Source organism: Haliaeetus albicilla, chromosome Z (genome assembly GCF_947461875.1).
Source record: "Haliaeetus albicilla chromosome Z, bHalAlb1.1, whole genome shotgun sequence".
Classification (NCBI taxonomy): domain Eukaryota; kingdom Metazoa; phylum Chordata; class Aves; order Accipitriformes; family Accipitridae; genus Haliaeetus; species Haliaeetus albicilla.
In genome coordinates this window covers 35,990,668-36,008,657 of record NC_091516.1, presented here as the reverse complement: position 1 = coordinate 36,008,657, position 17,990 = coordinate 35,990,668, and the positions used below count along the sequence as shown (strand labels likewise).

General features: G+C 36.8%; 1 protein-coding gene across 5 annotated transcripts in view; it reads right to left on the bottom strand.

Moving 5' to 3' along the window:
- Positions 1-4,819: 4,819 nt before the first annotated feature.
- Positions 4,820-17,990, bottom strand: part of SPIN1 (spindlin 1) — a 56,088-nt gene continuing 42,917 nt past the window's right edge. For all 5 annotated transcript variants that reach the window (XM_069776051.1, XM_069776050.1, XM_069776053.1 and 2 more), the window contains exons 4-6: positions 12,509-12,762; positions 11,306-11,539; positions 4,820-8,543 (exon numbers count right to left, since the gene is read on the bottom strand). In XM_069776051.1, the coding sequence (XP_069632152.1) occupies positions 8,344-8,543; positions 11,306-11,539; positions 12,509-12,762 (688 nt within the window). In that variant the 3' untranslated portion in view covers positions 4,820-8,343. The remainder of the gene's footprint in view (positions 8,544-11,305; positions 11,540-12,508; positions 12,763-17,990) is intronic.

Here is a 17,990-nt window from a genome sequence, read left to right as displayed (position 1 = left end):
CAGCTTCCTCAAGACATGCCCACCTGCTCCGGCATGGGGTCCTCCCTGGGCTGCAGGTGGATATCTGCTCCACTGTGGACCTCCATGGACTGCAGGGGGACAGCCTGCCTCACCATGGTCTTCACCATGGGCTGCAGGGGAATCTCTGCTCTGGCGCCTGGAGCACCTCCTCCCCCTCCTTCTTCACTGACCTTGGTGTCTGCAGAGCGGTTTCTCTTACATGTTCTTCTCACTCCTCTCTCACAGCTTCTGTGCAGCATTTTGTACCCTTTCTCCAATACATTTTCCAGAGGCGCCACCGCCTTGGCTGATGGGCTCAGCCCTGTGCACCAGTTGGGTCCATTGGGGCTGGCTGTATCCAACATGGAGGCAGCTGCTGGCCTCTCCTCACAGAGGCCACCACTACAGCCTCCCCACTGCCAACATCTTGCCATGTACACCCAGCAAAGCTATTTTCAATTCTTGCCTCCCAAGAGTAACTTCATCTCAAAACTTGTTCTATGGCTGAAATAATTCAGAGGAGGAATTATCTGAACTCAGTCACCTTTATCTTCTTTGTATCCAGAAATTGGAAGGCTGTTAACTCTGAAAACTGGCTGCTCCAGGGATGGTTCTGGGGCTAAGCCACAGGAATAGATCATTGCAAATGGGACACAGTGAAGAGGCAGAAAGTCAGGCCCAGGATGCAAGGGGCTGGAAGCTGTAGAGGTCATTTGCTGCTAGAAGGGCAGATCTGTTGTCTGCATAGATAGGGAGTTAAGTTTCAAAGAATCGTCACAGCATAAGTCTTCAATGTTCACAGTGAAACCACATCACATTCTGCATCTCCGATTGGCTGTGGCACAAATTCTTCCTGTGAGGTGGACTTGGGCCTTGAAAACAAGTAACAGACTTAGAACGGGGCAGGACTGCCCCTGTTCCAGAGCATAAAGACAGAGCCTTCCTTACCTGTTGTTAATCACCTTGCAAAGAGAGCACTACAGTGTGGGATGGGACCAACCTTAATCTGGCCTAGCGATTAAAGGATTATTGCTTTAGAACTAAGTATTTATATCCTTATAGCTATGGTAGAGAGCCCGGTAAAAAAAGTGGGTACGGTTGCTGCTGTACCTTGCCAGAGCCTGCTGCCTCACTGCCATCCCAAAGGGCAGTTCAGGATTTCAGTACGTTGGCCCGGCGACTTCTTCACTCCACTGCACCGTTTTCTCCAGTGGTTATTCTGCACCTTTACCCTGCCAAGTAGCCATTCAAGATTAATGACTAATCCCAGTAAAGAAAAACAAAACACCACAAACAAAACCAAACCTTGAAATAGGATTAGTTATTTCTAAGATGCTTGCCAGTGACATAATCAGATAGTTTACGGAAAAGCAGGTATCTACAGAATTCAAATTTCTGTCTTCAGCAGCACAGTGCATACTTTCCTTTGTTATTTATTGACTCAAGTGGACAAAATCATCAGCATCACTTATCTTCACAATCTAGAACCTATGTCAAGTGCGAAAAAAGGTTTTTACTCCACAAAAGAGCATCTCAACACAAAGCATGAAGTAAAAAATGGTTTTCAGGGCTATGACCGCATGCATCACAGGTTTTCTGCAGTGATATTTTTAGCACTCTTCAAGCATTTCTTTCCTTCCACACACGACTATTCCATAAAAGTCTCAAGCAATTCAGATCTCCCTTTTCATACTTCCAGATTATCTCCAAGAGTATGATTGGTTAGTAATAATTAGTAGTAATTTTAGGTAGCTGTAATTTTGTAATCTGAAAGAGTGTTATTTATTGAACTAAAAATTCAGAATTTGGAGCACATATGATGTTAATTTGGGCCACCTGCCTGCATAATCCGGTTATGGTTTAAATACGAGAATTTCCATGTGTTAAACTAATTCTGGGGAAGCCAAAATGCTATGAGTTCTTCTCCCATGTACACTGCTAGCCTTATAATATCATGTTAAAGACCAGGATAATGATGTTTGGATTTACAGCATTAGAAAGTATTGTCCATCCTAGGCAGCAATTAATCTTAATTTTCTTTTCTCCTCAGTAAAACCTCATACATTGTGTTTATTATATATAATAAGCATCTTTGTTAGTCTCCACTTCCATTCTTTTGGAAGCAACTTTTATCCTCAGTTCATGATCAGTAGATACTGGGTCTATTATTTTTTTTCCCTGCCATCATAAATTCTGAATCAGAGTACATAGCTTTTCTACCTCACTTTTTCAGAAAACTGCACCATAACTCCATTTTTTAAATTTTATTCTTTCTCTCTGCCAGCTTTTGAGCAGACAATACACTGAGCCTCACACTGACAATGGAAGAGAATTTTGTGTCCGGCAGAATGCATATCCTTTTAGGGCAGAAAACTGAAAATGAGTGAACAAAGCCTTAGATTAATGAGGATTCCCAGCAAGACACAGTTTCAACCTTCCATAACTAAATGTGTGGTAATGTAGCAAAATGTTACTTATAAAACTTGCTGTTGCTATCCTTTTTACACTTTCGAGAATAACCTTTGAATCGTTATAGATTTCCTCTCTAATGCTTCTGCTATTAGTGTTGATTTATTTTGTTCTTACAGCTTAAATGGTTGTTTTTTAATTCATTAAATTCATGACAGCTTAAAGTTAAACATCTGCTTCTATAAGTTAAAAATGGCTAGGAGTTAGTAAACAGTGTTGTAAAAATCAAATTAATTAGAACTTCTATGGAAAGCAGGACAACCAGTGTTCCCAGTACATGATGCCAGTGGTAGAAGTCTTTGTGAGGATAATTTAAGAAGTCATCCCACAGTCCAGTTCAAAGGTGAGTATATACCATGTGTAGCTAGTTAGTGCAGCAGGTCTAAAAATCATTAGCCCAAAATCCAGTTGAGTGAAATGTGTAAGGATCTTACCTTTCCTTTCTCATACTTGAAGGACTACCTGCCCTGTCACTGAGCAATCTTCCATACAAATGTAAAACAAAAAACCCAAACCAAACCAAAACCAAAACCAACCAACCCCCAAAACCCAAACAAAAACCCCTAACAAGCACCCAGCCCTCTCCCCTCCCAAAACCATGGCTGTTTACATGAATTCACTTTGATTAACATGAATGTGCATTTGAAGTAGTGTAAAGTTGTGTTATTTTCATTTATTAACAAAAATATGCCCCTCATGTCAGGTCTGGGTGGAACATTCTTAAGAAGAAACCAAAGAAGTTTGTTCAAATCAAAGTAAATGTACAGATGTCCATGTTCTGCTTCTAAGTGTGCAAAAAAAAGGGAAAATCTTTTATTATCCAGTGCTTGAAGATGAAAGAACATACCTGCCATTTCCTTTACCTATTCTTACTTCTCCTTTTAGATCTTAATGATCTTAAATTGCAACAGCACAGCCTGCTCCAAAATATCCTTACTAAAGCTTATCCTTTCTGAAAAACAATGGAGTCCACTGAAGTTACCAGTGGATCAACTGCTTACAGCATGAGTAATTAAAAAATTATTAATTTCAAAATAAATAATTCACCGAGAACAGAGAGAGAAGCTATTTTTTTCTGAAAATATAACCTGTTCACATGAACAAGGAGGAACCTGACACATGTGAAAGTAGAGTACAGTAGTAATAAAGCTGCAGCTCTGGGTAGGACTCCCACCCCCACCCTCCTAAATTCATGGGACATGACCATCTTCACAGCATTGACATCCGAGCTGCTTGTAAATGAGCTTGTAAGTAACCACCTTTCAGGGGCAGTTTCATCACTGCAGTAATACAGAATAAAAATGTCTTTGTTTTTTTGTAAGGCTCTTTCCTCTATGAAGAGAAAAGAGATGCTGCAAAACTGAGGCTGGTTTATCAGGTGTAATACAGAACAGGTTCAGGCATTAGTCACAACGTGTTAGTCTATCTACTTTTAACTATACTCTAATGTAGCCAGCTCACACAGATTAACACCTGCTTTTTGGATGCAATACTCTTGCTAAAGTAAAGTCTTAGACTCTCCCTAATCAGCAGATGTACACAATATAGATCTTCACTGGGACCAGCCTGTCAGGCAACAGGATACAATAAACAGGACACTGAACTAAGGGAACTGAAGAGGCTTGGGTATTCATCCCAACTGCATGCTGGCATGCTCCAAGATCTTCAGTATACATCTAATGAGCTTGGTGCCAAAAAATGTATTTTGGGGTATCCATATAACACTTCCCCCTTTACTATCAGAAAAGACATAGGAATAAAGAAAATCTGTTCAATATTGAAAGTCTGCCTTAGTAATTTAACTACATGAAACAATTAAGTCTTCATGCATTAATCGTAACGACTTATATGACTTAAAAAAATCTGCAGCATGGTGATATTATCTTCCCTGCTCATCACCTTCAATTTGGATCAACTTTGCTTTTTTATCATCAGTAAAATGTGCTTGATTGAATTTTATTAATTCAAAGCATATAAATGTATCACCTAAACACTACCAAATGCTTCTGTAGCTCTCCACTGCTGAAATATTTTGTCCCCTCTGGAAATAGAGGCTCCTTCACAGACTTGCATAATCCCCTGGAGGGGAGTTTTTCTGCGTTTGGTAAAGTACAATTTAAGCAGTATGTTTTACCTTAGCCAAGTTCCATCCTATCAGCATTTATACTTACTTGGAGAAAGAATAAAAGTTTGCAAGCAAACTTACTTCATAGGGCAAGTATTATACCAGCATATATAGCTCAGCATTAAAATAGCATTTCCTTTTTAATTAGAAAACTGAAGAAACTGCTTCTTTACAATCTGAAATCACATCACTATGTTTTGCTCATGAGAACAAAGTTTACAGTCATAAGTTGCACATAAAGGGTTTATTTTAAATGTTTTAAGGATAGAGTTACATCATAATTATAAAAATTACTTACAGAATTAAGTAACAGATTTAAAGTGTTTATACTTCTAAATGCAGAGAACAGGGAACTGTCTACATTGTTCGAAATAAAATAAAAATAATGAAACCAAGCTCTAAAGATGAAGTCACTACCTAATTTTAAAATGTGAACACGAAGACCTTTGAACTATACACATACCAAGAACCATCCAAATTGCACTAATGATGTAAAATACAAAAAGCACAGCATTTTCAAGGAACCAGAAACTGTTTTTATCATAATTCTTTTCCCTGAAGCAACTAGTCAATTCTATCTGAAGATAAAGCCTCCATTTTTAAATAATTCACTTAAAGAAGGCTTCCACCTGTTGCAATAAGAAGGGTTTTCCCCATACTCTACTCCAACATAGTTTAGGGTTTGGCACTCAAAAGAAAGAAGAAAAATGTAGTGTTTTGCTAATCAACTGCAATTTTATTTTTTAACAGAATACATGGTCCCTTCAAATGCTGTATGACACATACAACTGGAAAATTACCTTCTGTTGGCACTATGCTCGTCTCACCGGTGCATTTAATCCTACTAACAACCATTAAAACAGCACAATAAGCAAATTCACAAAAAACTGAACACAAAATAAAAAGAGAACAAAACAAAAACCTAAACATTTTAACATGCAACTTTAGTTTGTTACATTGAATGTTCTAACCCTCTAAGCATGCAAAAAAGGATGGTCTGCATTTAAGATTTTTTTTTTCCCTTTTAAAAAATTTTACATGGCAGCCTGACATCACACACACGCACACACACAATATACAACAATACTACAGCAGGTAAATGTGAAAGGCGAATAACTTTTATACAAAGATCCATGGCTTGTGCCATCACAAGCCCTATGTGATTTTGGAAGTAATGTTGAACCCCTATAACAAGGAACCAACATTTAGTTACCAGGGTAACGCAAGCACTGCATGCAGATCTGAAACATGAGCCTAAAACAAAGCCCAAAGCAGATGGGCAGGGAGTGGAATTAGCCTCAAGCCTCAAAAAGGTGGTTTAAGCTACCAAAAGAAAAAAAAAAAGGAAAGAGAAAAAAACCCGATGAAAATAAACACGCAACAGACAATGGGGACATCTAAAAACAATCATAAAATTTACAGTTAATAGATTATTCTCTAACTGGCAGAATACATGGTGTATTCAAGAGGCTTGCAGAAAACCCACAAATGCAAGCCTAATGCTAAAAATGTTCCAGTAGACCTAAACCTCAGATATTTCAAAACAAACCTTGTATTCCTCAGATATATAGCCCAAAGTTCAGTGTACTTGGTTATTTGTGTATCTTGTGTATAATCAATACACTCACTCATTCGTGTGCCACAAATATCAACTTGGGCTCATGGAGCCAGGCTCAGCTTTGAGATTTACATGCAGGACTCTTAAGAGTCAATAGAAAACACATAACAGATCTGCAGGATGAAAACACTGTGTTGCAAATCTGCTCACTTTGTTCAAAACACAAGGAACACTCAGATATTAGTGCTTAAGGACTGCATTGAGAAGCTATTCACTGAAAGACAATAGCCTGCCTTTGGTTGCCCATGATGAAATACCGGACATAATGCAATATAGTAGCAATGGACAAAGAATTAAGGTATCATATTTATATGGAGAGTATTTATTACCATTCAACAGCATAATGAGGCACAAGCCTTAAGGCTAAAATATGAAATCAGGCAAAACAATGGACATAAAGGGGCTTAAACCACTGAGTCTTCAATATCAAGAATACCCACAATAGAGGTCATCCAGACCTCTGATTTCTGATTAACAGCACCTCTCCTGCATCACTCCACTAACGGCATACGGTTGGATATCGAAGTATTTGTTCCTTCCATCAACAGTGTTCACTGTCTTCACATACTGTATTTCTGTGAAGCAGTTCTTTGAAACTTGCAGAGCTCTGCCTTAATGTAACATGACAATTTTGTTGCTGTGCTATTGTTGTTGCAATTCTGATAAATTTTAAAAGCTTCCACACTTAAAAAACCCTAATTTTCATTTACAACTATCTTGCAAGATTAAAACTGTGAAAGGATTTTGCTGTTGTGGGCTGCTATTTACATCCACAATCTAATGCAGATGACTGAACCACTGAGACTGCCTATAGCTTCCATTAGATAGTACACCACTGGCATGCAGAACTCTAGTGTTCTTAGAATGAAATTCACGTTAACAGCATACCTCAAAGCAAGTACAATGTACACCACAAAAGGCAACAACAGGTTTAAGCTGTAGATTTGTCCGGACACTCCTTATGTGGAAAAGCCAGAAAAAGAATAAATTGGGAAGATGCCTTCTTGAACCAAAATGGTTAAACCCAAATCAAACAAACAGGAATGCAACAGACTGAGCAGAAAGCAACAAATGCTTCTCCTTCTCTAAAGTAAGTCTTCAATGTAAAAGGACACCCCCTCCCACCCCCCGGCATAAGATTGTATTTACCATGTAAAATATTAACTAGTTAGGCTTCTAAGTCCACACACAAACATTCAGGTTGCTAGGTTTTGATATTAAATGAGAGACTACTGACTGCCAATGCGTAGTCTAAAGTCTTCTGAAGTAGCATATATACTGTTAAAAGTTGTGGCACCAAGCACTTGGGTTTTGCTAAGAAGTGTGTATAACAAAAGAAAGAAAGAAGTACAACATTTAGGATTGAAGGCAGCCTTGTTGCATGTATTTTACTGGTTCCTACAACTTGTAAATATGGGCCATTAACCTGCATTTTCTAATTAACTGATTATACAGATTAAATATATTTTTTAATAGTTTAAAGCCTTTTCACTGAAAGGTGCATAAGTCAAACACTTGATATCCTACTGCCCTGTGACTAGTAAAAATGCACAAGTATCTCCATGTACTGCAAGGTCTTAAAAAGCTAAATCTGAAATAAAGTGTAGAAACACAGCAGATTGATGTTACTTGGGTTAGGCCTCCTCCATGCTGCACAAACTGTTTAAACCTTTCAGTAGGCACCTCTGTCCCAACCCTGAAAACAAGGACTGCCAATAGCCAAGAAATTAAATTTAATGTTACAAAAGAAGGCATATCAAAATATCAAACTACACTTGCATGTGGCAGTTGAACAAGTGAGTGCAAGGTTGAAGAAAAAGTTAAAATCTATGAAAAAATTTAGATTAATGATTACAATACTAGATCAACTTTACACAGCTTGAATTTGCAGCTGTTCTTTGCTTTTAACTCCCTCCTGCCCAAATATACTGACTTCCTTCAAGAGAAGTTCTCTTGCACAAAATGTGTCACGTTTGTTTATATTATTCAGAACAAAACAGTTTTGCTGGCAGAGATTGTGGGTTCGCAGGGACATGTAAGCTTTCATTAAACTGGAAAGCAGTCAAGTCTTTGTGTCTACAAATCTTACATTTAATAGTTCCACAAATTTGGCAGAAGTTCACGATGATGTCTAGGATGTCTTCACCAAATCGTAGACATAAATATGGAAATCATCATCAAACTTGATGAAATAGACAGATGGTTTGGCTTCAACCTGATGAATGACCATGCCAGTCCTTTTTGAGCCATCTTCTTTGGCATATTCCACTTGTTTGCCTACCAGGCTGTCTACAACTTCACCTGGTTCCCGTTCTGCAGGAGGTGAATCATCTGTAACACAAAACCAGTGTACTTCGGTAGACATTAATGGAATTTTTCAGCATGGAAGACAACTACAGAGTCTTCTTTAAAACTCATATGAAATAATCATAAGTTTTAAATACAGAGTATGTAGAAAATGAGTTTTGTTCAGACAAGCACCTAACAATTGCCATGCTTCTGGAAAGTACAGTTGCATAAGAGTTTTCAATACTGTTTTCAGTTTTATTAAGACAAAAATAGCACTCTGATTGGTAAGAGAAGTGTATCTTTTAACATAAAGGTTTACACACAAGTTATAGAAAATGTCTGTGGGTAATTGAATTTAAGCCATCAGCAGAAGGCAGCACTGGGTCCCCTTAGCAGAAAGACAGCCAACCTAAACCTCCCTCTTCCCACAGACATTATTCAAAGTTTCTGTTGCAGTGGCATGCAGGCACTGAAACACCTCTTGTAAAATGTTAGGAAGTGTAAACTCCCTATTAAAAGGGGCTTTTGACTCCATATTGGAATAATGCTGTTGGTAAAGTCCAACCATGCTATTTTCTTGTCTAGCAAAACCTAGCCAGAAATATCCTTATATTTTAGATGATGTCTATGCTAAATTTGGATACAAAAAGGTGTGATTTGTAACACGCCAATTGCCAAGGGGTTGGTTACAAGCCAATCACAGAACAAATGGGATAAAGGTAAAAGCACTGTACTGGAGAACTGGAAGCTAACCACACCTTCTTTCTCAGCTTGTCTTCTTTTTCACTAGTTCAGATAAACTTGTGTTTTGTATTCCAGTGAAGAATTTTCTTAGTAATGGTCACACCTGATATGGCTTTTATTGTAGAAATCCTAAGCTTTTCAATTAATGTCTTTGTAAGTTTGCATTAAGAATCCCTTCCAGATTTCACCCATTTTCTTTTCAGTTCTGCAAGTTGTGAAAGAATTGCCAAAGGAGAAAAAACACACAACAGGGAATGAATAGATGGGCTTGTACTTACACTTCAGATTCTTCCACAAACTTAAAAAGTTTCTCCTTCAATTTTTGTTTCAGTTCCTCTATAAATGCACTGTCATACACAGTTATTATCCTCTTAATATCAGTTTTATTTAAAGAGTCTTCCTTGGCAGAGATGCAAGTTAAACTCTTAAATTTTATTTAGAGGGAATTATGAAGTGTTGACAAAGTTTTAGTATCAGATCCAGCAATACATTTTCCCCTCACCAAAAAAAGCTTAAAAGAAATTATGTAAATTTTGGTCCCCTCACATATGCAAAGCCTGTCTTTGAGAAGAGAGAATTCCCTAGAAATTTTAGTTAAAACACTATGCAAGTTCCACCAAATTTACAGACATATTTTCAGGTATTCTAAAATATGATTTGAAAAATACTACTCTCAATATCCAATCATTGATTTAAGGACACAGTTCAAAAGATCTGGAAAGCATTCAGGTTCAGGGAAAGTAGCAAATACTTAGAAGTCTTTTGGACACAGGCAAGCAGTAGATAGTCTCGTGGTGAGCATGATGGAAAAAGTGCACTAAAACCACTTAGTTCTTAAATGGAAAGAAAGTATGTAAGCTCTTTCCCTACCCTTACCCCCAAAGGTGGAAGAACGCAAAACAGACTTCAAAAAGACATTCTAATTCCTTTTTAATAGTTAAGACAAAGAACAAATTATTTGAAGGTTCAAATCTGAAAGAATTTGCTTTACTTCTTTAGGAAGAGGAAGGTCACTTTTTTCCATTAACATTTGTGGCTCACTCTTTACAAGCAGCAGATATGTTGCTTTTTGTTGGGGTGGTAAGGGGGGGGGGGGGTATCTAAACACAGATGATTACTACAGACATTATGTAAATAAGTGCCACTAGTTTATTAGCCAGCAGACTTATCAGTGCTAGATCTGAAGGAAGACAGTCTCAAACTCAACAAATAAATTGCAACCAATACTTATTTAAAGCACCATGTAGCTAACCACTATAGTTATCCAATTACTAATTTTCTTTAAAGCCCAGACTGCCTCTGTCAGAGAAATGTGTTTTAGGTACATGGGAGAAATAAAAAAAGTATTGCTGACAAGCCTTTTTTCCTTTTTTTTTTTTTTGTACTCGCTATCCAAATCTCTTGAACAATATTGATTCTATGAAAATCCCTCTAAATTAATAGGAAAAGTCCCAACGACTTTCACTTCAAGAAAGGTGTAAAAAAAATATCTTTCCTCATCTGAAGTATTTTTCTTGCTGGTGTGTTGCAACATGTGAGAGAAAACAAATTTTCAGAACATCACTACTCCTCTGCCCCAAGAAACTACTCAGAAGTTTTTCACACTGAAGATACCTACCCCAATGAAATTAATCTGACCTGGTCCCAAAATACTATTCCTACAAGAACTGCTTCAGAAACACAAATCAAGAGCCATTTCAAAAAGCTGTAAGACTTCTATTAAGAAAATAATAGTGGAAAACTTCTGGATTGTCAGTTTCCATTAAAAAAAATCCAAGCATAAACTCTTCCACAGTAGTATGTATGTACTTTCAGCAGAATTAGGAATAATTATGGAAAATGCTTTTCCTGCATATGTCACTGCTGATAAAAGTAAAATATTTCAACAGTTAACACAGATATTCTTTGTTGTACTATAACCTTTGTTAGTTGTGATACTTCAAAATAAATAAAATTAAGGGGAATAACAAGATCTTTGTCTGTCCATAAAAAAACCACAGCCAAACGTTAATATAAAAAGCTGCCAGTTTCCAGAAGAAAACAGTAACCAGCCTACTTACTCGAATCAGGCATAATGCGAAGGTCACCTTCTTTATAATCATCTAAGAGTTGGTACATGTACAAGACGGGATCTTTCTCGTAGGTAATATAAAACCATGTGTTCATAATAGGAGCTCGAGCCAAAACCATCCCCCTCCATTCATCTTTTGAGCCATCCTCTGTCTCAAACATATGTTCCACAGCTTTACCAATCATTGTGTCTGCCAGGTGGGCATCACTAATTCGAGACGAAGCTGAAATGACAGCATAATTCAGTCAAAAGCAGAGATGTATGTCTTGTGAAAAACAATCTGATTCGTAAACCAATTTGATTGGAAGTTAGTAATTTCATACACAAAACACTGTCCATTTCAGAGAGTTTACTACTGAAGAACTGCAGAACTTCAGAATGTTGTTAAAATAACAATACATCATTGTACTCCCTTATTAAAATTATTATGATTAAACAATCATAATGCAAGGTAAAGGGAGATCACGGGACAGAAAGAGGCAGGCAGGGGAGAAGAGGAAGAGACGCCAATCACAGAACAACTCTATGAAGTTACTAATGAAATTTTGGGGTTTGGCTCCCCCTAATGCCGCTCTAGAGACTGCTACCAATTGCTTAGCAGTCAGAAGAAGGAACAGTTTGTTCTGTTTAAAAACTAGTAATTACTTGGGTAAATACTGAACTTTGCAGTTTGAAAAACCTGCAGTTTAACAATCCAGTGCTAATTCTGAAAATCAAAAAGCCTTGTTACTAATCAAGTTATCTCACTTAGAAAATGCCTTTTCCCCTCATTATTAAAAATACTTAGGGGAAGTACATGAGGAAAAAACATGACATTATTACTGTCAGACACACACAACAGACAACACAGCCAAGTTGGCTTAGAGTTTAAATTTTAACAGAAATGTCAGTGTTAACTTTACATGTTGTTCTTAAGGATAAGACTCAAAATAAGAACTCCAGAATGTACTGCATACTACTTAAAGACAGAAGACTGCACTGGACTCACTCGTATCATCAAATCTTTGTGGAATCAAGAAAATTTAAATAAAGCATTTAGATTACCTGCCATGTGACAAAAATGAAACTGACTAGTAACATTTACATGGTCAGATGTTATCTTGGGGTAAGTCTGGAGAGATTAGTGGAGAACATTTAATAGTAAATGTCAGCTTATATGTATGCGGATTTAAGAGAAAAACCTCAAACTTACCAACTCTGTCTGGAAGAACTTCAAGTGCTGAAACTCTTTCATCTTTGTGCAGTTCTAGTCCATACACACAGTCAAATCCATCATACTTTATAAGATAGAGGGAGGGATTTACAGGAACTTGATCAAGAACTGTGCCCTTCCACTGTGTTACAGGTCCACTCCCTTCTTTCCATCCATGCTGTATTCTGCAGCCTACAATATTTCTTCGTGGCTGAGAAATAGGTTTGCTTGGTCCCACATTGTTTCTATGCTTTCTGTACACAGATACAAACATAGTATTACACAAGTACATATTAAAAATTCTACTCCAGACAAGAGCTGTATGCTTTAAGATGGCAATATATTTCATAGCTTAGTGCACCTTATTCAAATTAAGGTATAAAGCATATTACGCTGTACTGGAAAAAAGAAAAACACACTGAAAAGTACTGAAACTTTTTTTTTTTAAAAAAATGTACTTTATAAGGTCAGTTTCCTAATGGTCATTTCTAAAACTAGTTTGCTTAAGCCAAAATAACTATTTTAGCCCTTGCTACACCGAATGTTAAAAATAAAACTCACCTGGTCAGGTCTCAAAGCACAAGGTTACCTGGCAGTATTATAACTTTACTACATTGTTGCTCTCTGCAGAATAGTAAACACAACTCCTGTCCCAGGAGGAAGAAGTCAGTAGAAACATTATCAGTGGCTGACTAAGATTCTTCCAAGGTATTTGTTTTCCATAACCTGTGTTTTCACCTGAAGGAAATTTAGCTTCCTTCTCCATTTACAAACATTTTTGACTCTTAAATATTTTTAAAGACATGTGGTAGCAACAACACTTCTCTAGCATTCCTTTTTAGTACAGCAAAAGAGAAATGATATGTAATGGTAATGTCAATGGCAATAGAAGGGATACTCCTTAATGTGGAAAATAGATTAAATATACTATTTTGTCCTTCCTTTATTTTCATGGAAGTTGCATGGAAATTCCCTCTGGTGAATAACAGTTGTTTTGATCAACAGTCATGTAACCTGTTTGACAGTTTCAAATTACTGAAACTGTTATACAAGTTTTGTTCTACCCAGTTATTAAAAACATGAATTGACAATTTTGAATACAAATGGAAGAAACTAAGGAACACTATGATAGTATATTGGTGATAAGAAATGAGTATCATATCTATTTTAGCATGTTACAATCCACATATTCATTCCTAAAAATCAGAGGGTTGCTCGATCAAAATCCTCATGAATGTCAACTAGCTGCAAAACAAATTTTCGGGTTACTACTTGTAGCACGCTTCATTTAAATGGCAGCAAAATATGCATACCACTAGCATGCTTAAAAGCAACACCTAAAAGAGTATCAGTTGCAGAAAACAATACTCTTCCTTAGAGATAGGTACGTCTCCAGGAACAATGAAAGCTCTCAGAAAAGTCCCTATATGATCCAAAGAAGACAAATAATCATACCAATGAAATCCTGGAAGTAGTCTTTCAGAATACTGCACTCACTACATGACATTGGAATGCTTAATGCTGAAGATGTATCATAAATATTAAAACCACGATGTACGATTCCTTCAGCAGCTTGTCCCACCTCCAGACTTTAATTCACCATGAAGATCTTAGCAGGGTGTTTTGCCAAATTTTGCTTTTGTTATCATTTGAGCTTTTCAGCAAGATCAAACTGCAGTTTTTGTATTCCTGACTTTGATAGCACAGATTATTATAGGAAATCCAACCTCTTCCAGTTGAGACACTGTCCCAACAAAGCTGGTTCTAATTTTATGCAGAAATTAGAACATGCTTTCAAATTCTAGTTCTTGCTTAAATGCTTTTTTTTGAATTGCAATAGTCTCAGTAATAGTTTACTACTAAAAAAATGAGATCAGAGATATGGTTCTCAGCACAATAAAAATAAGTTTGTTTTGCATGCAATTTATATTTGGTTCTAATGAATCATAGTTCCATTTTAAAGCAGAATAAAACCAACTGAAGATAAAGGATTTAAAATAGATAAAACAATGTCAGATTTAAGCAGTTTGTCTATACTGCTAATCATCTCATTGAAAAAGGTATAAGTAACACTATTCATGTTCAATCTCACAGTCAATTTTACTTTCTGCCTATAAGGCACAATCCACTTCAATGTTTAAGTAGGAATAATTAAGTGAAAAACTTCACACTCATTTTTCCATGTTTTTTAAAAGACTACATAACTGAGTTCAAATGGGTAACTACCTTTAAAATGCCTCAGAGAACAAAAAGCATTGAAAATTTCATTACAAGTCAAGTACTCTCCAGGTGTACTTGCAGTTCAAATTTCTGTTTGAAGGTTGTACTACTGAACAGCCATTCACTCTCATTTGCAGTGGTTAATACTGTAAGAAATGAGATTTTCAAACTAGTAAATTACCAAGGAACACCTACTTCTTCTTGCATCAGAATATGTGGTAAGAAAGCAAGCATAGCTTTCTAACTATCAATAAATAATAGCTATGAATATACTTCCATGTAAGACAACCAAATAACCAACTAAAACCTCTCCTCTCCTTAACAGTGTGTTATTTCTGTGATATACCAAATAATACAAATGTACACAATCTTCCATGATGCTATATCCAGAAGGCCCAACACATTTTTTTTTCCTTCTGTTTCATTACAATTATCTTTAGAATTCCACAAAGATTTGCTTTTGAAGATTGGATAACAATTTTCTTAGACACGTAAAACATGGAGCCAGGAAAACCAGAAAACAGCAAGTCCTAGAAATAGCTCTTGACACAGACACATCCTCATTGTAAATGGCCCTTCAATCCCCAGAAGTTTCAGATCCTCTTCCTTATCTTGAAGGCAGTAAACGGGTAAGTAAAACCTAGTTATGTGGAAAGGTTTCATTATTGGAACCAGACACTTTAGAAACTTTCTAAAAACTGCAAAGGCAGAAAGAAATCTTCTCAGATTTTAAAATTTTATTTATATGGTCCTCACACAAACTTTTCTTTGGCAGCGGCTACCAGGGAAACCAATGTAGTGCAGAACTGCATAGGACTGGTAGCAGAAAAATCAACCATTACTTCAGGGTTGTGCTTAAAAGAGAAACTAGCATTTATAAAATGGAGAATGGCAATTCCCAATAACCTATCAAGTACAGTTAACCATTTAGATTTGGTTGTTGTTTTTTTTCTTTTTCTGGTCACCTCATCTCAGAAAAACACCACAGGGTAGAACTGAGGAAAAAAAACAGAAGGGTGAAAGAAAACCATACCCCTCTGATGTGCAAAAAAGACACAATTGTGAAAAACAGGAAGGAAAACTATAGACCAGTATAAATGCAGTACAGTAGCAATGCTCAGTAAAATTTCAAGTCTTTCATGGTGCTAAGCAGAAAGTTATTAAAAATAGGACCCCAAACTTAGTATAATTATGATCTTATTACAGACTACTATTAAGAGCAGAATGGTGATGAGAGAACTGGTATTAACTACTTTTCACAATATTCAGACTGAGGCACATTAGTTGAGGCAAAAGTTTTAAAGTACTTTCTGTACTCCATCAAAAGCCATCATTCAGTTGTGATTTTCATCTTCAGATGCTGCAGGAACCAAGATTACAAGCTACCTTAAAGTGGGATCAGAATTTCAAAATGTTCAAGTACACTTGCAGCTAAATTGCAGGTATATAACCTGCACCTTGAAAGTCCTTGAATTGTCAACTACATGAAAAGTGAAAAGCCTAAGAAGAAAGGATTGTTTTATACTACTTCTTGTACTCTTTCCTTATGCACCAAGGGTGGAAAGAATGAGATCTGGGAGATTACTGACTTATCTGATGCCAGTGAGGTCAGCTTCATATTGGCAGAGATCACCACTACCCATTGACAGAGCACTTGGAAAAACTGCCCTATAACCACAGGAACTGTTTTCAAAAGGTTACAGTTAACTACCATTTAGTAAAGAAGAGTTCAGAAGACTCAACCACACTGCTCATTCTGTCACATCCTCAATTACTGAGTCATGCCCTGTTCCATCCTCTTGGCTCCTTCCTCTGCCACAAACTTTCTGAAGCTAGTTTAAAATCTCCTTCATGGCCTTTGAGTGCCAGCAGGCTTGTTCCTCCCCCCCCCTTTTTTTTTTAATGAAGAATAACTAAATAAAAAAACTAAATCAGTGACAAAGTATGCATTACCAACTTATGGTCTACCGTCATGGCTCAGAGTAGCATTGGCATATATTATTACATGATCATTCATATCCTACTCATTTATGGTAAACTACAAATATAAACAATTCTCTACTACTCTACCTCATTCTCAGACAAGTCAGTGAGCAGCACACAAGAAATCATCTTCGTTGGCACAAAAACCCTTTACTAAGTAATTAATAAATGATTGAACCTGGCTAAATTAACATGAAACTAAGCTGGATGCTTAAGTTAAATGCCTCAAAATCATGTCACTTAAGATCAAAACTTCTTATGCCCCATAAAAGCCTTTACGCTAACAAATTCACAGCCAAGGTATTTAAATAAGTGTATATCAACACAACAATAAAGACAAATCTAGCCACCCTCAAGTACAAAAGGCAACCCACCTCTGATAGTCTTCCCATCATACACTCCTTTCTCTGAGCGGTTGAAAGAGAACAAGAGAAATTAAGTTTTAACCAACTCTACCTGCCCCTAGACAAATAAATGTTTCTCTTTGCCTTCTATGAAGATAGACAAGAATGGATAATGATGAGCTGGTAGAAGGGATTAGAGTACTTTTACATCAGGTGTTGTCTCTGGGAAACAGTTAACACTGTTAGCAGTGATTAACTACGTTAATCATGGAAAATACACCTGCCAAACAAATTTCTTTCAATTGATGCACCACTATAGGACTTTACACTTAAAATACAACTAGTAACATTTTATTAAGTTTCACACATATGCAGCTTAGATTTCTCCCACCAGAGATGTAGCCAGATATTACATCTTGCTGTTTGACACTAAGACCAATTATGTGCAGAACATTACCTCTATTTTCACACAGGTACTCACCAATGTTCAGCCGCTACTATTTTAAAGTGTTGTAGAGGGAAAAATACATGCCATGAATGTGTAGGATAAGCAGGTATCCTTCACACACAAATAGCAGCCTCCTTACAGAAGTATTTCAGTATATTCTTTATTTTAGAAAAGTGAAAAATCCTTTTCAAAACTACAGTTGTAGTCAATACAAGATTAGATATTTCTAAGATTACTTCCAGACTGCGTTATCAGTAAGCATGCTTTGCAGTTTTTATTGGCCTGGTGACAATGCATGAACTCTGTGCCAGAGAACAGAGATCCTACAGTACACATGGCTAATTTCTGGCTTGCAACTCCTCTCTGAATTCCAGAAAGAATTACAAAATTGTATTCAAGGATAATTGCATATTAACAGTCAAAACGGTGTTTAGAACTTTATTTGTGGGGCATTCTTTCCTACCACCCTCCTGAAAGAATCGAAAGT